The 22,970-nt window shown below is 42.0% G+C and overlaps 1 protein-coding gene across 5 annotated transcripts in view; it reads left to right on the top strand.

The window, feature by feature from the left end:
• Positions 1-22,970, top strand: part of NBAS (NBAS subunit of NRZ tethering complex) — a 343,094-nt gene that overhangs the window by 210,590 nt on the left and 109,534 nt on the right. For all 5 annotated transcript variants that reach the window (XM_089923423.1, XM_089923419.1, XM_089923421.1 and 2 more), the window contains 2 exons: positions 12,366-12,595; positions 16,812-16,922. In XM_089923423.1, the coding sequence (XP_089779549.1) occupies positions 12,366-12,595; positions 16,812-16,922 (341 nt within the window). The remainder of the gene's footprint in view (positions 1-12,365; positions 12,596-16,811; positions 16,923-22,970) is intronic.

Here is a 22,970-nt window from a genome sequence, read left to right on the forward strand (position 1 = left end):
CCAGGAATTAATAAGAAGTAGGGTTTCTAATATTTATTGTGAATGCTGATTCATCCCCTAACTCTTCTGTCATTTATTTTATATTACAGCGTTCTTAGGAAATGCTAAAGGAGAGGAGAAATGGAGAGTTAGCTTTTTAACTCACTTCTCAAGAGGAAGATGGCTTTGTCTAATTTAGGACAGTAGGCAATGTAGCTCTTTGAACGGCGCTGCACTTCTATTTATTTTTAAGCCAGAGAGATATGAGAGTAGTAATTATGCAGATGAAATGTTGAGGCACACTATGCCTACTTGCCACCAAGCTTCTGACACTTTTATTTAACTTTATTATTAATCTCTGAGTTAGAGCACCTAAACGTGGCCTCAAGTTACACGTGCCTTCTTTTGTGGACACGGAAGTGTTCCAGATGCTGCTGGAAAATGGAAGCCCTCTAGGTTTACTTGTATACACCACCTTTAATCATCAGTGTTTGGAAATTATTTCCTTTTTATACTGGACATTTTAAGAGAATTACCACTTTAAGAGTAGGTAAGCAAATAGATCAGACTTCCAAATCCACTCTGTGTACGAATCCAAGCTTCAGTTTTTACTGAGGCAGAATTCTTCCTCTCCGACCCAAAGTAGACTATAAAGAAATAATTTCACATGAGTATCAAAGTTCTAGCTGCCTCTGCCATCCAAAACATATCTAAGAACCTTTAAGTATGTGAAAACATTCCATTCGTGGCAAAATCTATGGCTTTCATTCATCAGTTTTTATTTAAAAAGAGGAAGGTGGGTGGGGGAACCCTGTGCCAAGCAGGTTACTCTCCCAAGGGCATCATCAATGTCAGTGGGTGTTGTTCTCAGGAATAGGTATATTAGGATGAAACTAGCCAAGAAAAGGGCTGCTTCTTTTTTTTTTATCCAGTTGATATATTACTTTATTTTGGAAATTTTGAATTTATTTTTCTGTTTTCAGTAGCTACTGCTGCTTTGTGCAGTACTTTTATCCTATACTCTAGTAATTTTCCTTTGTTTTGCTTTTATATCACAGGTATGTTTCTATGTGAAATAAGGAATTGACCTACTGTGTTATAATTGAGGGCAAGAAGTGGTTATATAGGTGGAAGTGTGGCAGGTTTATTTCTGGAGCAGTGTACTTACTTAATGTCTTTCTTATTCCATTCAGTTGGTTGGCTGGCAAAGAGTATTCATGGCGTTTGTTGGTGTCTGCTTTTAAATGTCTTTATCTTTTCAGTAGTACATACACAAGTGCTGGATAATTGGCTCAGGACTCCCATGTAGTATGTACTATTTCCATGTGTGTAATCTATATTAAGGTCACACTGCATGCCCAACGCTGTGTTCCACCTTTCATGAATACAGAGGATTGAAAGGCCACTTGGTCAGCTGGTCTAGCCCTAAACCCCGCCCTGAGCACCTTATGTGTGCCACGGCCTCTGAGCGAGTCTTGAGATGAGAAGGTGATTATGGCTGTCTGACCTCAGTGAACTCACCACTTACCATAAATCCATGAGAGACAGTTACGTAAAGGTGGATTAGAGGAGCTGCAGGTGAGAGGACTGGAAACCCTCGCCAGACAGACCACATGTTCAGACTGTGACAGAAGCCAGAGAGCTGGCTGCAGAGCCCCATTTTGGCCTGATCTTCGGTTTCATTACCTAAAAGCTTAAAGTAGTCCTCTTGAAGGGAAGTTCTAGTGCAGTCTGTATTTTTCCTGTTTTCCCCGATAGTAAATTACTTTGAACCAAAAATTGAAAGTCCCAAATCCTGAACTGTCTTTGAGAGAGGTAAGTCCCAAATCCTGAACTGTCTTTGAGAGAGGTAAGTCCCCAATCCTGAACTGTCTTTGAGAGAGGTAAGTCCCAAATCCTGAGCTGTCTTTGAGAGAGGTAAGTCCCAAACCCTGAACTGTCTTTGAGAGAGGTAAGGCAGGAGAAAACCAGTAAATTCCATCCTGGCCTTTATATCTGGCAGTCACTGTTTCCTACTTCAGATACTGAAGTCACTGTAAGAAACCCCACCTAAGATTTCTGTGACTAAAGCGTGCAGAGAGAGGAAGTAGAACACTGAAAGATGAGGGTTGGAAGTAAAGGTGTGTCCATCTTGGTTTCTTGTGTATTCCCAACGGAAAGTATGAGTGTTTTATTTTCAGGTCTTATATTTTGCCCATCCTTTCATCGACCCAGCATTGATTGACTGCCAGCTGTGAAGGACGTAGAGCCTGGTGTTATAGTGTGAAGAATGATGAAACCTGATTCCTGCCCTTTTCTACCCTTTACACCAATTTCCGTTTCTTCCTTTCACCTTATGTCAACCCACCATCGCTGCCCTTTAGCTCTTGGTCTTGTTCCTGTCACCGTTTTCCTGTCAAACTGTTCTTTCCTTTGAAGATGTCCCTTGGAGGTCTCCTGCCTCACCCTAGGCCTTGGCCTCAGATTCCTGGTTGTTGGAATACTCACCCACCCCGTGACGTGGTTCCTGACACCTGTTGCCGTTCCCTTTCTGGGCCCAGTAGTGTAAGGCAGCTGCTGGTCAGGGTCATTGCTTCGGGAAGCAGCATTAAAGCCTAGGGCAAACAGAAGCCAGCAAGGCTCACGTGGCCCAGTGGTGATGCCTCAACACATGATTTCTAACTTCTCAGCTGCTCCACAGAGAAACATGTGCCCTCTGATAGCGTTAAGATGGCACACGGCTAGGTCACAAGCCAGCTAATTCTCCAGAGACTTCTTGGCAACTCTGTGGAAAGTATTTGGTTGTTAGTCTGAAGGGTGAGATGAAGAGTGTAAAAGGCAATCAAACATCATTGTCTCTTCCTTTTTGTGGCATTTGCATCTTTTTCCAAGCATCTGTCTGAGAAGTCTTTCCAAAATGGAGGTCTGGTCATCCTCCCTTGAGTCTACAATCCTTCAGTGATTTCCTGTTGCCCTAGCAGGTGGTCTGGCCTCTGTCTGTTTCTGCGACTTCACGTTCCTTCACTCCAGCCGTACCAAGCTGCTTAAATTTCTCAGCCAGCCCGCGTGTTCTCTCTTCTTTGCATTCAGTATGTTGTACTCTTTTGCCTATGATGTTTCCCCAGCATTTCTTTGCTTAGCGCTTGGTTCAGGTCTTACCTCACCAAGGCATGGTTCCTACCACCTGCCACCATTCTGTCGTGCTCCCACGCTGTGTTGGGTGCTCCTCTATGCACGTTTTTACTGCCCTTTACTTACCTCATAACGTTTATACTCTACTACTTTGAATTTATCTACTTCCATCTCACTAGAAAATGAGCTATTTGAGACCAGTGTCTGTGTTGTATTTATTGTTTTCCTCATTGCTTAGAGCAGGACCTGACATATCAAGGGTAGTAAACAAATGTTCCCTGGGTGGATTACTGAAAATTAATAATTCTTCAGTACATATGAAATAATTGAATTATGTGTGTGTTTATCAAATATTTGTCAGATGACTACTTATGCCAGGGAGTATTCTAGATCCTGGGGAGAGAGTCGTGAGCAAAGTATATGTAAAAACCGTTGCCCTTTTCAGATTTACATTCCACCGAGGAAGGAGCACCATAAACAAAATAAGTAAATAAAATGTATACTTTATTAGATTGTGATAAGAGCTTTGAAAACAAGAAGAAAGTTAAGGACTGTGTGTGTAGAATACGATTTAAACAGGCTCAGGAAAGACCTCAATTGAGTAACGAAAAGGACGAGCATAGCACCAGAAAGATGGAGGGGAAGAACGTTCCAGATCGAGGGGTGGAATCTGTAACAGATGAATTGAGGTATCCCTGTCCCATCATATGTGCTGTGTTTTTTCACAAAATATTTAAGAAAGTATTAAAATGTCACGCTATAAAATTCAAGGCTCGGAAGCATTGCCTGACTGCAGAGGAAAAGCATAGAAATAGAGTCTATGACCAGACTTCACTGTGACCGGATGGGGTCTCTTCTCTCTGGCTGGGAAGGTGTCAGGATGGGTGTGACAGTAGCAGGCTTAGTGGGGGCTTGTGAACGAGAGTTGTCAGGGGTCAGTAGGAAGGTCAGACTAACCCTGGGAAGGCATTGGCTGTCTTAGTACCTTTCACATTCCTTCCCGCTTGATCTGTCGAGCAGTCTCATGTTGCAGAAAGTAAGACACAGAGAAATGCGGTTACTTGCTCAGGGTTGCTCTGGGAGAAGGTGACACCTGTCACTTAGAGCTCCTGACCCCAGTCTTTACCTGCCTTTTACTTGGATGTGCTGCCGCCCTAGCTTTGTGTCGGAAGCAGTGTGTCACTGTGTTTCGGACCTGAGTGATCTCTGGCCCACAGTTCCTAACGGGTCATTCCCAGGAGGATGTTTTCACGTGCTCTGCGATGGCTACCGGCTAAAGTCTCTCCTCCTGTGTATGACAGGGAAGCCCCTCAGAGGACTGGCGGCTGTTCCTCACCCCGGCAGCCATGATCCTGACACTAGCTCGTTTGAGGTCTATGCTCCAGCTGTTCAGAATGTATATTTCTCTTAATTTAACATCCATTCCCACACCTCTGCGCCTGTGCAGATGTAATTCTCCTGCCTGAAATACCTCCTTCTTCTTCCCACTATCAATAGGTAAGTCTGAGCTCAGAAGAGCCTCCTGTGTGAAGTCTTCTCTGCTGCCTCAGCAGATACCGGCCTGAAATAATTTTTTTTTCATTTATATCTTACCTTTATAATTATCGTAAATGCATCCTTTTTTAAAGTTGTAGTATAGTTAATTTCCGTCTCTCACGGCTCTCCTCCAGACACCCACTGGAGTGGTTCTTTTAGGCTATGGTAGCTGATGCACGTCTGTCTTCTCGCCTCGTGGTAATCTTGTTGAGGGCAGGAATCCCATCTTCGCTGAATCCCCAGGGCTTCACCCACTGCAGTTACTCAGTGACTGTTTATTGGCATGTGAATAAGTTGAGGAATCATTCCAGCTGCTGTGATTCGGACAACCTTCAGTTTTACAGTTTCGAGCCCTGACCCCTCATGGATGGGCACGTTAGCTGGATGTTTTAAGTATGTTTGCGTTGTCCATTGACTACCTAATGACTCATTATTTGAGTCTTTTCAGCATCTCCCCCTGTATAAAACGGCACTGCTGGGTTTGGAATTAGATATGACAAACTCCTGACGAATCATCCTGGAAACTGAAATCAAAGTGGTTTCAATTTGTTGTCCACACATAATAACACTCTGTGAAGCTTAGCTTCCACTTGATTGTCAGTTCAGCTTGTTTCTATTTTCACATTTTCTCTTCCCACCCCCTGTAGTTCTGAGCTGCTAGAATGATAACTTAGGTAGATTACTAGGTTTGAATAAAAGTACTGATATAATTTGTGGTGTTATTTCTGATAAAAAGCATGTGCATCTTGACGGGAAGCACATCCCGAGTCTGCCACACCCGGCAGCAAACCTGGATGAGCTTTGAAGCAGCCCACTGGGCGTTCATGTTTCTTTTTAGAGACCTGTAATGATGATTGGCAAATGGTCACTCGCAGAGAATTTTCTCTTCTAGTATTTGTCCTAATTAACTCTTTATGTTAATGCACACATGACAAAAACCTCAAATGATGAAAATAGGATAAAACAAAAAGTATTTCCCTTTTGTCTACTTCCAGAAATAGTTTATGGATATGCGTATTTATATAATAACTTTTTATGCAAATATGAGTAAACTATACACATTTTTCTGTACCTTGATTCTTTTCATTTATATCTTACCTTCGTAATTATTGTAAATGCATCTTTTTTTAAAGATTGAAGTACAGTTAATTTACAGTGTTGTGTTAGTTTCTGGTGTACACAACGTGATTCGGTTATACATACATACGTACGCATACATAAATATTCTTGTTCATATTCTTTTCCATCATAGGTTATTACAAGATACTGAATATAGTTCCCTGTGCTATACAGTAGGACCTTGTTGTTTATCATTTTATATATAGTAGTTTGTTTCTGCTAATCCCAAACTCCTAGTTTATCCCTCCCCACGTAAATGCATCTTGAATTGTGATTTCTCTATCATTCTTTTTAAAAAGTTTCAGAAAATAAAATCAGTTAAAAATGGAAACGTGTCTTTTAGTTTTATATGCTAGAGAAGCAAACCCAGCAGGGGATGAAATTCAAAACTTTATGGTAAACTATTTCTAAAATGTGTTTTCTTAAGCTACTAATTGAATATGCCAAGTAGAAAATTATTTCAAGCAAATAACAACGCTAGAGGGGAAACATACCACCTGTTCAAAACTTTCCAAACAATATTACCAAGAAATGGAGACTATTAAGCCTGAATGGTTTTATTACCTCTTCTAGTAAGTAGCAGATGAAGTTATCCAGCATTTTGGTGTCATAAATATTTATGTGCATTTTGTTTTTACAGGGACTTGACCATATTCTTTAAAGAAATCGCATTTTTTTCACCCCATAGAAGAACTGCATTGCCAAATTTGGGGGAAAAAATTAGAGTAATTTAACACTCTACACTTTTTTTTTTTTTTTTTTTTTTTTTTTTGCGGTACACGGGCCTCTCACTGTTGCGGCCTCTCCCGTTGCGGAGCACAGGCTCCAGACGCGCAGGCTCAGCGGCCATGGCTCACGGGCCCAGCCGTTCCGCGGCATGTGGGATCTTCCTGGACCGGGGCACGAACCCGTGTCCCCTGAATCGACAGGTGGACTCTCAACCACTGCGCCACCAGGGAAGCCCAACTCTCTACACTTTTTAAATTTTTGATGCCTTTTTATGTTTTCAGTTTTTGCAGTATCTTTTTGTTTTTTAATTTTATTTATTTTATCTATTTATCTCTCTATCTATCTATTTAGTTATTTATGTGTTGGGTCTTCATTTCTGTGTGAGGGCTTTCTCTAGTTGCGGCAAGCGGGGGCCACTCTTCATTGCGGTGCGCGGGACTCTCACTATCGCGGCCTCTCGTTGCGGAGCACAGGCTCCAGACGTGCAGGCTCAGTAATTGTGGCTCATGGGCCTAGTCGCTCCGCGGCATGTGGGATCTTCCCAGACCAGGGCTCGAACCCGTGTCCCCTGCATTGGCAGGTAGACTCTCAACCACTGCGCCACCAGGGAAGCCCCAGAATATGGGAGATTCTGAAGCTACCCATAAAGTCCTTCAAAAGTTTCTTAGAGGCCGGGAGCTTTCGTACCCATGGATCATATCATTGAAATTAGGTGGGAAACAGAGGAAGAGAGGTTTGAATATACTCTGCACACAGAAATTCATGACTTCAGGTGTGAGGCTGGGTGTGGCGCATTGAGGGAGCCCCGCTGGCAGGATAGGGAGGAAGGGCTGATGGAGTGGGGTGCCCACGAGGCCAGAGGCTGGGGGTTGGACTCACTTCCTCGCTGCCGGACCCCAGCTCAGGATGCCTTCCATGCAGGTTGGCATCTGTAAAACAGCAACAGCAGTCTCCTGTGCCCATCACTGGGTGGGTATGAGGGTCAAATGAAAATCATGTGAAAGTGCTTTAGAAACTTTAATGCAGTACACTTGTGCCGTGAATGAATGAATGTATGAAATGAAGTGTTGGGCTGAGTAGAGGATGCTTTGGGAATATTTTTAGAGAAATTGTGATAAGCTCAGGGGAAGAATTACTATTAAAATTTAAGTCATACATTGGAAGTAATCATGACCAGTAAAGTTCCTGAAGGAAGGGGTAGAAACTAGTAGTGATGATGGTAAGACGAGAAATTTGCATGGAAAGCCGGAACTTACAACATGTCCATCCATCTACTCTCATTCAGTCTCTGTGAAGAGTCTATCAGAGAGAAATTGCCTTAATTTTAATAATGGAAAACCTGACGCTCAGGAAGGAAGAACCAGCAATCCAGGTTCTTTGATGCCAATTCCTATGTTTTTTCCTCATAGCTAATGCTCTTTGTTTTGGGAAGATTTTGAAAGAATTAGTATTATGTTTTACCAATAAATAAGTATTGAAAATATTCCTACACATTTAACAAATGTTTGATCCATAACCTTGAAGACCTATCATCAAGGAATTAATAGAATGCCCCTTTTCACCACCTTATTAGGATGGAAATTTAAAAGGAGGTATATTTATATCAAGAGGTTGAACAGAAAATGATATTCTAAATTCTTTCTGTTCTAAATCTCTCTCCGTTATTCTTAGAGAAGACAGAATGCTTGGAAACACAGCTCAAACCAGGATCTCCAGTTGAACACCTACCATGGTGTGTCCTCTGTGACCATTTGTATTTACACATGTGTGTATATGTGTAAAAGGGATGAGAGGGAGAATGTGTGTGTCAAAAGAATAGGTCAGTCCTGATGTAATATAGAATGACAGCATTAAGGCCATCATTGAAAGTTGATCATCTGTAACAGGACTCAAATGCCAGATCTCATGTACATTTGGTGGGAGCTGTGTGTACATTGATCTTGTCAAGATTCTTATAATTTTAAGAGATACCCCCCCTGCACAACAAATATAAAAGGCTGGTTCTTGGGCGACATTATGCCTGGGAGTCATATCCTGCCTTGCCACCTACCCTGAATGGCCTTAGTCAAGCTACTCACCTCCTTACCCATCTTAAAGAGGATGGTACTAGTAGACTCTGGTCCCCCAAGATTGTTAGTATTAAATGAGATTCAGTTCATGTATATTTAGCACTATGTCCGTTCCATACCGAAGACTGAAATATTAGGTATTTGTTCTTAAATATTTCTTAGAAAAGTGAACACATTTGATGCACAGAGAATGTGAAGTAAAAATTATTCAGAGGGGCTAGACAATTTCTACTTAGTAAAGGAGAAGGTATGAAAGTTGTTTAAACTGTGTAGGGACCTACTGGTTATAATTTGTTGGTCTGAAATTGTATTTTTAACAAAGAAATCTGTTCTGATGTTTAGTGGAGGCATCAATGAGATGAGATGTAGAACTTCCCCAGTTCCACACCTGGAGGGATTTACAAGGTTTTATTTTATTTTCATGATTGAATTCTTAAATATTCATAGGATTTTAGCCTTAGAAAGGTGATCGTCTTGTGATACTCCTTTGTTCTACATCTGAAGAAACTGAGCCCCAGAAGAGTCAGGGGTGTCCATTGCTCCCTCTAAGGAGTTTCCAGCATTCTTGTTTGTGTTTCTATAATGGTTCTTATATTCAGGTGCCTCCTGTGAGTTATTTATGTGTACATCTTTGACAATCACTGGTTTTAGTTTCTTGGGAGTAAGCGCTGGGCCCAATTTGCTTTCATATAATAAGAGAGTAAAAGACATTTTAAAATATTTTGTTTGTGCCTCCCAACAAACCACGAGGATGGTGTGCTTGTTGACTCTCTTATAGATGAGGAAACAGAGACATGATGTAACTTGCCCCAAATTGCATCTCTGCTAAATGAAGGATCTGGAATATAAACTAGTATTACTAACTTAAAAGCTACAACTGCTGTTCAGTGTGTCTCCGTTTTACTCCACACCTGACTTGTTCAAGAAACTCTAATGTGCTCTAGGAAAGACAAATCCACTAAGTACCCATGGTCTCTGCCTGCTGGAAGCTGTGTTTCAATACTTATAAGAGAAGGCAATGTAAAGTATGCGATAGAGGTGCAAGTAAAGTGTAACTGGTGTATACCTTTGAGTAAATTCCATAATCCCTTTCATTTTTGGAGCACCTGCTAAAGGCCAGGTCTTGGTTTGTGTATTTTGTGTGTGTGCGTGTGTGTGTGTGTGTGTGTGTGTGTGTGTGTATGGTCTCTTAGGCTTTGTGAAGCCATGCAAGCTATATATATTGCCATTTTATAGATGAGACAATCAGATTTGTAGTTGTTAAGTAACTTGCACAAGGTCAGCTAGTAACTTCTCTGTGTCCACGCTTATTACAGTCTGCCATGCCATTTTCTTCATTCGCAAAAGGAGAGAATAGGTGTTTTTTGCCACATATGAAAATGAAGGTTGTATGTGGAGACTTGAAGCTCTCTATGAGATAAAGAAAAGCCAATGTAAATATCAGTATTTATGCTCATTATTGCTATGTGCTGCCATTTTGGAGATTAACCCTCTACCTGGTTTGGGGATTTGTTTCATAAATGGTATTAGAATACAAAGAGAATAGAAGTGAGATCACATATATAGTCTACTCTCCCAATACAGGGACCAAGTCCTTGAGATGCCAGAAAGCAAACAGTAAAAACATGAATGTGGAGCAATAGCTGTGAGAAACCCTTGGGCAAGGGGAGGTGGTCAATTGCATGCGTGGGGGTGGGAGTCACACTTAGAGATGGACGGCCTGGCTGTAGCCTCTCCCTCAAAGCGCTTTGGGCAACTGGAGGCTGAGGACTTTCACCTGAAACCACAGGGTCAGAGTGTATATGGAAAGAAGCCTTCCTCACAGTTTTGATGAACGTGGGTTTGCTGGTGGAGTGCAAAACCAACCCAAAGAGTTCCCTGAAAGAACACCTACAGAAGAGCTCTCCTGCTGCCCTGAAACCCTGATCATTGGATATTTGCACCTGCTCTCTCCCTAGGCAGGCAAGTGCTAACTGGATGAGGTGTGAGAAGAGCAGGCAACAACAGAGCACACCAGGGTGCAGAGCAGGTGTAGACAGGCTGGCTGGTCCCCAGCAGCATCCCTATACCAGACAGCTTCAGAGGGGGCTTTGCCCCGATGGGCGGTTCAGGGTGGTGCCTCAGGGCTTCAGTCCGTAAGTAGGAGGGGGTTGGCTGAGGCATGAGGTCTCCTTCGCCTATATCCATTTCCAGAAGTACCAGCCATATGCAGCCTATTCCCAAATCACTTCTAACTGCAGTTAGATCAGCTTTATTCACTCCATCTTCCCATCAGGTCTTAGGCATCCAGGCTTAGCACATACTCTCCCTTTTACTAGAATTTGTCTCCCTATTTTTTTGCTGGCCTTTTTACTTCTGATACCTGAGCAGTTAGCCTAGAAATTAACTCTTCCAAGAAGACCTCCTTGATATGTGCCCAAGTCCCACTCCTCTGTATTCCCATAGCACCCTGTGCTTACTTGTATCACACTATTTTATAATTGTTTGCTTGATTGTCTCTCCTCATAGACTGAATTCTTGGAGGAAAGGGTCACATCTTAGTACATCACCTGGTACATAATAGGTGCACAAAAAATACTTGTTGAATGAATGAATGACAGGTGGTCTTATAGCCGCTTACTTCAGAGCATTAGTTTTCAAATGTCTTTTGACTTGAGACACGTATCTGGTTTTTGAGAGTAAGACTCAGTGTCTGCCTAGGTGTAGGGGAAAAATTGAGTAAGGTTGACTTTTTCTTAAATCCACCTGTTGGAATCCAAGAAGATTTCTTTAATTGGTTTTTATCAGTACTCCCAGATTGTTCCTTAATAGGGTCAAGAGAGAATGTCAGGCTAGGTTAGGTAATATGGACTCGACATTGACAAATCTCGTGTGTAGCTCAGAATAATGGCTTACACATTAGAAATGCTGATGGCTTACGGTAATTAGATGTGTTTCTGAGAACCAAAGGTAGATTTCTGGAGTTTTCTTCCTAATTTGCTGGTATTAAAATATGCGCCATATTTTCCCAGAAATTGGGAGGGATTGAGTTCATGTTGTTCACATATTAGGTAACTCCAGAATCATGGCTGCATTGCTGTTGCTTTGTGGACACCCGGACCAACTTTAATATAAATAATTGTGGTTGGTCAACCACTTATTTTCCTTTCCTGTCAGCCGTTCAGTTCTGGGTTTTGTTCTGTTGGAATAATTGTATTGCTGTTAAAGAAGCTGCTAGATTTAAGGAACAATATCCCATTGAGCCCCAAATTGAGCAGAGTAAAAATTGGTTGCATACTTTCTTATGAAACTAGAAAAATTGATGATTTCAGGAACAGGGATGGGGCTTTTCCCCCTCACTTATCCCTGGAGAAAACATTCTTCTACTTAGCTACTTAGGCATTTCTCGTGGAATCATTGAACTGCAGCTCTTTGTTATTGAGAACACTTAGATGGCCCAAAGAAAATTTATCTAGGGGCAATGATGATAAAAATTACTTCCAGGGCGAATTATTATAAATGGTCAGATAGTTGGGGAAGAGATCTGGTATAGGATGATGGTAGTTGAAAAAGCAAGCATACATTATTCTTTAAGTGGGTGGTGATTTTTAAGGTGGAAGAGCAGAGCAGGAGTCCAGAAACGCGCTCCTGGAGTCAGTTCTGTGTCCCGTCTTTGTGGTCTGCAAAACGTACCGCCTCTGCAGTTGCCTCCTCAGGGTGGTTGTCAGCCTGGACTAAATGGCAGCGGTGTGAAGGGTCAAACAGGTGCCCGGCAGACATGATCTTCTTCCCACTTTACTCTTTTTTTTTTTTTTTTTTAATTAGTCTTTTTGTTACTCATAGGCCGATCCCAAAGAGCTAATCAAGATGGTCACCAGGCATGTGACTCGATACGGACAGGAAGCCTGGCCCGAGGAGCTCGCTGCACTGACCAAGCAGTTACAGTACTACAACGAGCGCCTCCTGGACTTCACTCAGGCTCAGATCCTCCAGGGCCTGCGGAAGGGTGTGGATGTGCAACGGTTTACTGCAGATGACCAGTACAAACGGGAAACCATCCTCGGTCTGGCAGAGTAAGGAATACCCTGGTCTCGTAAAGGGATGGATTTAGAACGTACAAGAACAAGTTGAGTTACCAGGACTATTAGTCACAGTCCTGTGAAGATTCCCATTCATGGTTGCTATAAAAAGGACTTTCCCCTACTTCTTCCTGTCCTGAGGGATGTGTGTGTCTTCCCAAATGGGTTAGTGATGCAGACGGTATTTTGAGCCTGCAGATTTAAGTAGTAAGGATGGGAATTATTTAAAAAGCTTCCCATGATTTTGATAATCCAATACCAGTACCATGTTAGAGGTGATAGAGTGTGATCAGGGGTGAAAAGTGTCAAGCTTACTATAGAAATTTAAAAACAAGATTCCCTTTTATTCCTGGCTAGAGTCTCACTTTGCTACTACATGGCCGTTTAATTTCCTCAGTATGTTAAAAGTTAGGTACCGTTGACTTAGTACAAAAGGAGGGACTGAGTGTTATTGGTCCAGGACACCTTTATCTGTCCTGGGTTTCTAGAGAAAGAAGAGCTAACCACTTGAGCACTTTCTTGTTTGAGGCCTGTAGCAGCTGCCATTCTTTCCTTTGTCCCTTACCAGTCTCAAGAGAAAAGCAAGCCCTTGTCTGAGATGGTGGTACGGTTGGGAAGGTCCCTTTCTAGGTATGGAATTCCCCTTGGTTTTCATACTCGTCTTCATTTTTTGTTTTAGATCAGATGAGTTCAGATCAAATGAGAATTACATGTCAAATGGTGGGAAAGTGAAAAAAAAAAGTTTTTTAAAGTGTGTTCACCCACAGTGGTTGTTAAGTTAGAGGTATGTTTTGTTTTTAACACCCCAATTTGTGGAGTGCTTATCATGGGCCAGGAACTGTGTTAGGTGCTCTGTAAACTTTATTTTATAAACATCTTTTAACCCTTAAAGATAACCGTATGACATAAAATGTTGTTATCCCCATCTTACAGCTAAAGAACGTGAGGCTCATAGATATAAAGTAAGTGGCCCAAGTTTACATAGGTGGTAAAGATCACAACTGTGACTTTAACCTTGATCTGCCACATGCCAAAAGCATCACATCTTCACACCATGTGCCCTCCCCACACTGCTGGATTGAATTCTCAAGGAAGCATTGGTATGCAGTTCAGTCTAGGCTTCCAGCCCTTGAAACGAGGTTAAATTGTGGTTACGTTTAACGATTATTTCTCTCTCCTGATAAGTTACCTTAAAATAACAAAGATAGGCTTGGTTATGGTAGTGGTATATGCTATTTTTCATCATTATTCTTAAATCTTAAAGAAAGTGGCAAAGTAACCTTGGTACTCTGTAATAGTTTTATATTAGCCTGGGCTTCTTTCCTACTAGAAGACACCCCAGATTCTCTTTAGAGTGAGGCGGGGAACAGAGAGATCAAAGCGAGAGAGTAGGAACAACCTATAGCAGAATTAAGTTAAGAAGAGAAATAATAGAATTCTTTTTTCTCTTCCCCTCTGTTCTCCTGGAGGTTCATAATTTCGTAGGGTCATTTAATATCCAATTTGAAAGTGACCAAAGAGATCATTTAATCCAACCTCCTTACTTTTGGAAGAGGAATCTGAGAACCACAGAGCTTTAAAGCATTGTTCAAGGTCACACAGCCAGGAGTTGAGCCTGGGCTTCCTATTTCCAAGTCCAGTGGGCTTTTTCTTTGGGCATTTGGTAATCCTTGGTGCCATGCTCATGGTTTCTTAGAAGAGAGGTTACTATGCAGAACAAAAGTTGTTAAGGCACGCCTTACATCATCAGTTACATTTGGCTTGGTCTTTGTCTTTTCTTTTTAAGTATCCAGCTGGTATATGCTATTTGAAGTATGTCCTGAGGACAAACATATGCTTTTGATAAATATATAATAGAATCTTCTCCACAATCTGCTGGTTAGAAAAATATACAGCAGTCTTTAGATGGCTTGTTTAAAATGTCTCAAAGTGTCTGTGGGTTTTCTGAGTTAGCAGTTCTGATTTGGAGATGGCATTTTAGCGTCTCACATACAAGGATCCTCGAAGGACCTGCTTCCTTCTGTTTTGCAGCTCCACCTTCAAATGTGACCATTCTTTATTTTCTTCCTAACTGTATGTCCCTTTAGTGGCAGTTGTTTTCTGTGAGTGCATTATAGTTGTCCTTTGTCGTCTCTGTATCTTAATTATTACATTCTCAGTGGTTAGGGTGACTTTGAGGAGAACAGAGTATAGTTTGGTTAGTTCCCACTTTTATCAGATAATAAAGATGTGAATACTTACTGAGCATGTACCTGGTGTCAGGCACTGTGCCAGACTCCCACAATAGGAAGAGTGAGCTGCTAATGGTGCCTGTTCTCCAGGAATTCTCATCTATCGCGTGGATATTGGTATTCAATGAGTACTTTAAGAAAAAATTTTTTTAATTAATTTATTTTTGGCTGCGGTGGGTCGTCGTTGCTCCACACGGGTTTTCTCTAGTTGTGGCGAGTGGGGGCTACTCTTCGTTGCGGTGTGAGGGCCTCTCGTTGCAGTGGCTTCTCTTGTTGCGAGCACAGGCTCTAGGCATGCGGGCTTCAGTAGTTGTGGCACGTGGGCTCAGTAGTTGTGGCTCACGGGCTCTAGAGCACGGGCTCAGTAGTTGTGGCTCGCGGGCTCTAGAGCATGGGCTCAGTAGTTGTGGCTCGCGGGCTCTAGAGCACAGGCTTAGTAGTTGTGGCGCACGGGCTTAGTTGCTCCGCGGCACGTGAGATCTTCCTTGGCCAGGACTCAGAACCTGTGTCCCCTGCATTAGCAGGTGGATTGTTAACCACTGTGTCACCAGGGAAGCCCAAGAAATAATTTTTGACAGTTACCTAATAATCCAGGCATTGACAGACTTGACCCAGTCCTTGGCCTCTTTTTTTATAGTCTATGAGCATAGAATATTTTTTACATTTTTAAAGCTTTGTGGAAAAACAAGAATAAAAAGCAATAGAAAGAAGAATATGCTACAGAGACTGTATGGTGGTAAAGCCTAAAAGATTTACTATCGAGCTCTGCACAGAAAACATTTGCCAACTCCAGACTGATCAAATGTATAAATGTCCTGGTTTCCTTAGCTGGGGTAAGTACAGTCTTAGCAGTATTACTTAATGATAACAGGTATTTCATTCCCGTTTCTGTGGTTTTGTCCACCATTCTTCCAACCAAGAATTCCATCCTTATATTTCCTCTACTTCTGGGAAATAGGGGTCTTGCAGTAGTCTTACCAAAATGGCCTTTATGTAGGTGCTCTGGACCAGAATTCCTTATATGCGTAGAGATTCTCAAATCTGATGATACCATTCCCTGGTTTAAACTTTCCACTGACTCTCCATTGCCTACAGGATAAGATACAGGTCCTTCAGCTTGCCTGTATGGTCATGGTTGTGACACCACGCCCCCTTCTGCTTCCTCTGTCAGAAGCTCATCTGTCTCTTCTCCCTCTTTACAGCCTCTACTTATTTAATCCTTGTTTACTCTCCGATCTTCAGCTCAGATTGGTCACTCTCTCGTCTCCATCCTCACAGTATTTTGTAGCATTTCTTTTAGCACTCCCCACATTCTGTTTGATTCCTGGTTCACATTTCACATCCCCCATTAGACTGTAAGTTCCTCAAGAAATACCTTATTTGTTTTTATGCCCTCAGCAGCTAACATAGTAGCTGGCCCAATGGAGAAAACAAAAATTTGTTGAGTGGCTAACTGTGCTTTCTCAAATATCTATCTGTAGGGTAGGGATCCCTTTCCTTTCTACTGCTTTTTGACGGTAGGCTCTGGTATCTAGATCAGAATTTTTTGATCTCAGTACATTTTGGACTGGGTCATTCTTTGTTTTGGGAAGGCTGTTCTGAGCATTGTAGGATGGTCGGCAGCCTCGCTGACCTCTACCTGCTAGATGCCAGCAGCTCTCTCCTTTTCCTCACCCACTGTGACAATCAAAAATGTCTCCAGACACTGTCAAATGTCCCCTGGGGGACAGAATCACCCTCAGTTGAGGTCCACTGATCTAGACAATTCCTTGGTTAATTGCAATGCACCACAGAGATAAAAAGAGCATTAAAATTCCTTCGGTGTACTTTTCCTGACTTACTGTGAAATGTCTTATTAAGGACTGTGCTGGCTGCACCCCTGTCAGCTGGAGAGCGGTCCTAACGAGCGTCTTCTTTGCTGATTAAGGCCATGTGTTTCTCTCCTCCCCCTTCCCTCTGGCTGATGGACGTTCATGAAGGACGCTTGAGGAGAACGTCTACAGCATTGCTCTTTCTCTGGCCCAGCGCTACAGTGTCTCCTGTTGGGAAGTTTTCATGACCCATTTGGAGTTCCTGTTCACCGACAGTGGGTAAGCACACAACTCTTTTTTTTTTTTTTTTTGTGGTACGTGGGCCTCTCACTGCTGTGGCCTCTCCTGTTGCGGAGCACAGGCTCCGGACGCGCAGGCTCAGCGACCATGGCTCATGGGCCCAGCCGCTCCACGGCATGTGGGATCTTCCGGGACCGGGGCACGAACCCGCGTCCCCTGCATCTGCAGGCGGGCTCTCAACCACTGCGCCACCAGGGAAGCCCATGCACACAACTCTTATGCAAGTTTATTTCCGTGTCTTTCTTTTCAGAGTCTATTTTAAAGGAATCTTGAAGTCATACTGTTCAATTTCACTTTTCCTTTTGAGCTGTAGTAGACCAGTGTCTTTGTATAGTCTCTCTTCATATGTCTCTGACATACCAATAAACTAACTGTAATCTTAGTTTTTGTTTTTCAGTAATAATAGTCCTGAGTTTGAGATTTTAATTCATTCATTTATTTGAAGATATTTATTGACAATCTCTTGTGTACTAGGAGCAGTGTTAGGTGCTAGGGTTACAATAGTCAGTAAATTTCAGCTGTTTTGGAACTCATAGTCTACGGTGGGAGACAGATTATAATTGAATAATGACATAAGCAAATGTGAAATTAAAACTGTTATAGGCACTGTGTAAGAGAGCCCAAATAGGGGATTTGGCATAGTTAGGGAAGGCTTTCCTAAAGAAATAACTCTTGAGCTGAGACCTAAATAGTGACTCAAAATTAAGTACACTACAAGGAGATGGGAAGCATTTTCTAGGGAGGCAAAACAGTTGAGTGCAAAAGCCCTTTGACAGGATGGAACATGATGTCTTTGAGCCTAACAGGTGGGTAGTATGGTGACGCCCTGAGAGTCAGTGGAGCACGGGGTGATATGGGGCTGCTGAGAACCTGGAAACCAGACCTTGCAGCCAGACCGTACAAGCCCTATCCAGGGCTGTGGGCTCTTTCCTAAGAGTAATAGGAAGGTATTTAAAGATTCTGGTAAAAGAGAGTGAGGTAATATGATCAGATTTGCATTTTGATAAGATCACTATGGCGACAATGTTGAGGAAAGATTTTAGGGAGGCCAGCATAGACATATATGGACCAGTTCGGGAGCTATGGTAGTAATAGACTGCAGGACAGGTGACCATAGCCTGGAGGAGGGCTTTGAAAGTACAGGAGAGGTGAGAATAGGTTTCAGAGATACCTGGAAGGTGAAATAAATGGTAATAAATAAATTGATTAATAAGAATAAACTAGCTATGAAGGTGAGTGAAAGGAGAAGAGTCAAGAATTATCTCCAGGATTTTACTTGGTCTGCCTCTTGGACAGTGACATCATTTGAGACAGAAAACACTAGTTAAGGACACAAGGTATTTCAGGGGAGGGTGAGGAAAAGGCAAAGGAATGGAAAAGTTATACACATTGAAATTCCCAAGAGGAAAGGTCAAGTAGACAGTGCATCTTATAGATCTGGAATTCAAAAGAGAAGGTGGAGCTGGAGATGCTAATTTGGGAGCCATGTGCACATAGATGATAAATAAGCTATGTTGTGGGTGTGCTTTGGGTGATGAACATAGAATGAGCAAAGGAGAAAGACTTACGACAGACCTCGGGGACCTTCCACAATTAGTGATAGAGGAAGAGCTGCTAGCAAAAGGGACAAAAAGAGCAATCCAGAGGAAGGGCTCTTGTTCTAGGCAAGCCATGGGAAGGAATAGTTTCAAGAAGTGGAGGTAGTATTGAATGGTCAGGACCTGCTTATAACTCATCATCTTTAATTTTTATTAATATCTTTGAAATTGTACCCTCTACGTTTTAGTATTTATGAAATTGCTACATGGGTAATAGTGTTATCTATGATAAATATTGTACTGACTTCACCATTTTTGAGGCATAGAAATATGTTCAAATAAATGTTTCTTATACGCACATTAGCGTAAAAAATCTTGGCATTTTATTAAATATCTTTTTCCTTTCGTTGAATGTGACATAAAAGGTTGTCATGTCTGTACAGACAGGATGCTCCATTGGTCTCTGAATATATTATAAATTATCAGGCACTCTAGTAACGTGCAAGACGGTTCCCAGCATATCATTATACCTGATAGTGGTGTGATTATACAAACGCACGGAAATTACAAAAGCAGAAAATCATTACCTCCTGTTTTGTCATTACTTGTGAGTGACAAAACACCTAATATTGATTTAGCAAGTGGTTTGTTGCTTCATGTTCTTTACTTAAAAGCCTGGTGTTTGCCTTACTATTCAGTTCAGCTTAGTAACACAAGTATTAAAGATCAGCCTTGTTAGTACAATAGAAATTGCCCAATATTTACTTGTTGAGCCAATGCCAATGGGAAGTTAATAGGTCAGAGCTGCAAGAAAAATAATGTTCTGTACCTTAGGGTTTTTTTATTACTGTTCCGTTATAAAAGCCATCTTCCCCCCTGAAGTTGATTTTTTCTATAATTTTACGTTCTCCTTCCTCTTGGTTGAATTTGGAGGTATTTCCTTGTCTCACCGAATGTACAGATAAGCAGACACACAGGTCGGGTGAGGCAGCATTGTGCAATAGAGCAGAAGCCTTCCAATCAAGAAACCTAGAGCAAATCCTGTGTCTCTCCAGCTGTGTGTCCCTGCACAAGAGAATTCAATTCTCTGAAACTCATTTTCCTTTACTCTAAGTGAGGTGTCATAAAAATTAAACGACTTCCTGGTGAAATATCAAGCCTACAGTACCTGACACATGATCCATAATTAATGGTAGTTTATTCCTGGAATTTCACTCCGGTAAGAAAGAGATAATTGTCGTAAACACCCAAACTGGAGTTCCCGGTCTCCTTTTTCCCCCTTATTCTTCCTCATTTCCTTTCTTTTTCTTGGTAGTTTTCAACATCAGTGATGGCTTTGAGCGGCTGTGTACACCTGGAGTCGGCTCCATCTGGCGGACACTGGTTCTCCCAGGGCGTGTTCAGCTCCCTGAGCTCAGGGCTGATTTCTCACTCACTGCAGCCTTCACAGCCATCTTCACCTCTAGGCTGTTCTAGACACTTTGGTGCATCTTACAGATAACATTAACTACCAGTGAGGGCATGGGTTTTGGAGTCAGGCCACATTTCAAGATCCAGCTCTGCTGCCCATACCCCCAACTGTGTACCTGGGCACGTCTCTTAATCCTCTTGGGTCACTGTTTTCTCAGTTAAGGGGACCACCATCCCCACCTGGTATGGTTGTAGAGACTAGAGAGAATCCGTGGAAAGCGTATAGCCGGGGGCTCTTTAATGCTGTCGAGATTATTCCTGTTATTGTTCTTACCAGTCCTGCTGACTCCATGTGTGTCTGTAAGTTTCGAATATGGGGTCATTTTGAAATGGCAGAGGATGTTTCTAGCTGACAGAATAGGACCACATTTGTTTATTCATTAAATATTATTATTATCTTTTTCCTAGTACCTTTGTGTTCCAAGCATAGGTTTAAATGCTGAACAAGACAGACACATCCTTACCTTTATAGAGCTTATATTCTAATTGGGGAGACCCCCATCACACACACACACAGTTAAAAACAACTAAAAAATAAATTGCTGGTCATAATAAGTACCATAAAGGAAATGCACAGGGAGCAGATGGGAAAGGCCTCTCTCGGACGTAAAAAGAGCTCGCTATTGGAGAATGGAAGAAAAGGCATTTCAAGCAGAGGGATTGCATTTCAGGCATTTCTCGGACAGGGACGTTCCTGGCCTTTTTGAGTAACTACAGGAACGCCTTTGTGGCTGGAGCGCATGGGGCCTAGTGAGCAAAGGCTTACATAAGGGCCAGAAGTGCCTCTCACTGTCAGCCTTGATAACAGTCCGTCTGTTCCTTCTTATTTAAACTGCAGACCTGAAGGCCATACATCCTACATTTTCATTTCACTCCAGTAGGTACTTTTTCCATCACCCAGGGGATTAATTATCCAAGTGATTTTGCTTGGGTGGCAGAGATCGTGATACCTCTTCATCTCTGCTGGTTAGTTCAGTGCTGCCTCTTTCAGGGCCCTGGGAAGGGACTCTGTGCTGTGCTGTTTTGCACAGTCAATTTCATATTCCCTGGTAGGATTCTTTTGGTCTCAAGTATAAGGATGGGCAAGAGCATGCTGTAGCTGTGGGGAGGTGAATGAGCTATAATGCATCTACCTTTTCCTGCATTGAAACAAGTGACACAGAATCTCTGCCTGAGGGTTGCTGTCGCTCATAGGCAGGTTTGTGTCCAGATTGTCATATGATGAAGAATTCTCAGTTCTGGCCTTCTCTTCTTGACTTAGTTGAGGAGTTTGAGAATAGTTGGTGTGTAGAGAGGGGATTTAAGGCAACTTAGCTTCTTAAAAGTATGTTATAACATTGAAAAAGAAGATAAGTGAAAATTCAAACCAGGAAAAATCCATTTAGAGTAGGAAGGTTGAATGTAGAAATTCAGGTCATAGGTCTTACTTATTTTTTAAAATTGAGCCATACATAAAATTTTGATCTTTCTTTGGCCTAAAGGACCATGATCCTGATCATGACCGAGACTGTGATTTGCATTGTACATAAGAAGAAATCTTCCAGTCCTAAAAATGGAAGAACTAATTAGTACCATCACCAAAACGGAAGCAATTGTTTCCATGTATCTGCAACCTTCCTTTCCATGTTGTGATTTTTAAGGCCACTTTTCCCCCAGATAGGAAAAAATTCCTGACACTGGCACAAAATGTAATAAGCAAAAAGATGCATTTTGGAGCCTGTTTTCGTCTTGTGGAAAGTGCACAGTCTTTGGATCCTGCAGGTCTGGGTTTAAATCGTGGCTCTGTGACCTCCTTCTAGTGTGTACGTGGTGGGCAAGTTGTTTCATCCCTCTGTTCCTAAGTTTCCTCCTCTGCAAACTGAGTATTCTTATTCCATTTTGCAGAATTGCTCTGAGATTTGAGAGATTTATACAAAATGCCTGACATGTATTAGATGCTCAAAGGAAAAAAAAAGTAGTTGCTATTGTTAATTCTGGAAACAGACCAGATTTAGTGAACTCACCCTCTGACTGCTATCAGCCTAACATTGCAAATCTGATTTTTTAACAATTATTTTTCAGGACAGTGTGCTATCAGTTATAATATACATGCTTTGTGAGAATTAAATGAGATGACATAGTACTTAACGTATAAGATGTGTTCAGTAAATGATGCCTGTTGCTGTTTCTGTGCTATGGTGTCTTTTAAAATATCTTTCTGTTAGAGAGGTGATAATATGAGACTACATAAACCAGTCGGAATTGACATTTTATGAGAAATGAAAAGGCTTAAGGGGTCAGAGTTGTCCTTATGGAGGAAGCCTATTCACATGGGCTTCTTTCCACGTCACCACTCTGTCCACAGAAAACGTTCCACAAAGGAACTCACCAAGTACTAGTGTGACAAGAAACAGACTCCAAGGTACTCATTATTGATTCTCTCATCAACTGTGTAGGTGACCTTGCAAAGTTAAAGTTCATTGTTTGGTTTGCAAAGACACTTGGCTAAAATGTTGGAAAAACTGGAAAAGGCCATGATTATTTTTTACCACGTTTCCCCAGCATAACCACATATTCAGCTGTCAGGCAGCACTGCAGGTCAAGGCTGCCACATCACGTTCATTCTGAGGCGTTTGTGTGGCAAATATCTTGGACTGTTTCCCTCAGGTCGGAGTAGTTGTGATTTAGAGGGTAGAATTGTGTCTTCCCATAGGAATCAGTGGTGGAGGCCTATTCACCCATGGTCATGGTCATTCATGTGGATTTCTGTATCTTCACACTTTTAGGATTAGTCTTTGGGGGAAATGCTTAGAAGTTCTGCATCTGAACCGTGTGGACCAGTGGACCCCATCCCTTTGCTCCCTCCAGCCTTTCCCAGGAGCTCTCTCCCTCTCGCCTTCTTCTCTCCTCTTCAGTCAACTCATGGAATTGTATCAATATTATCACTCAGTCTCAGATTGAGTAAAGTAAAATGCATTTAAATAGATTTGTTTCCCCCCATGAATATAAGACCTTTCAATTCATGCTGTTCTTGAATCAC

Source organism: Delphinapterus leucas, chromosome 13 (genome assembly GCF_059928025.1).
Source record: "Delphinapterus leucas isolate spDelLeu-1000000601 "Yukka" chromosome 13, BTC_Dleu_Yukka2, whole genome shotgun sequence".
Taxonomy (NCBI): Eukaryota; Metazoa; Chordata; class Mammalia; order Artiodactyla; family Monodontidae; genus Delphinapterus; species Delphinapterus leucas.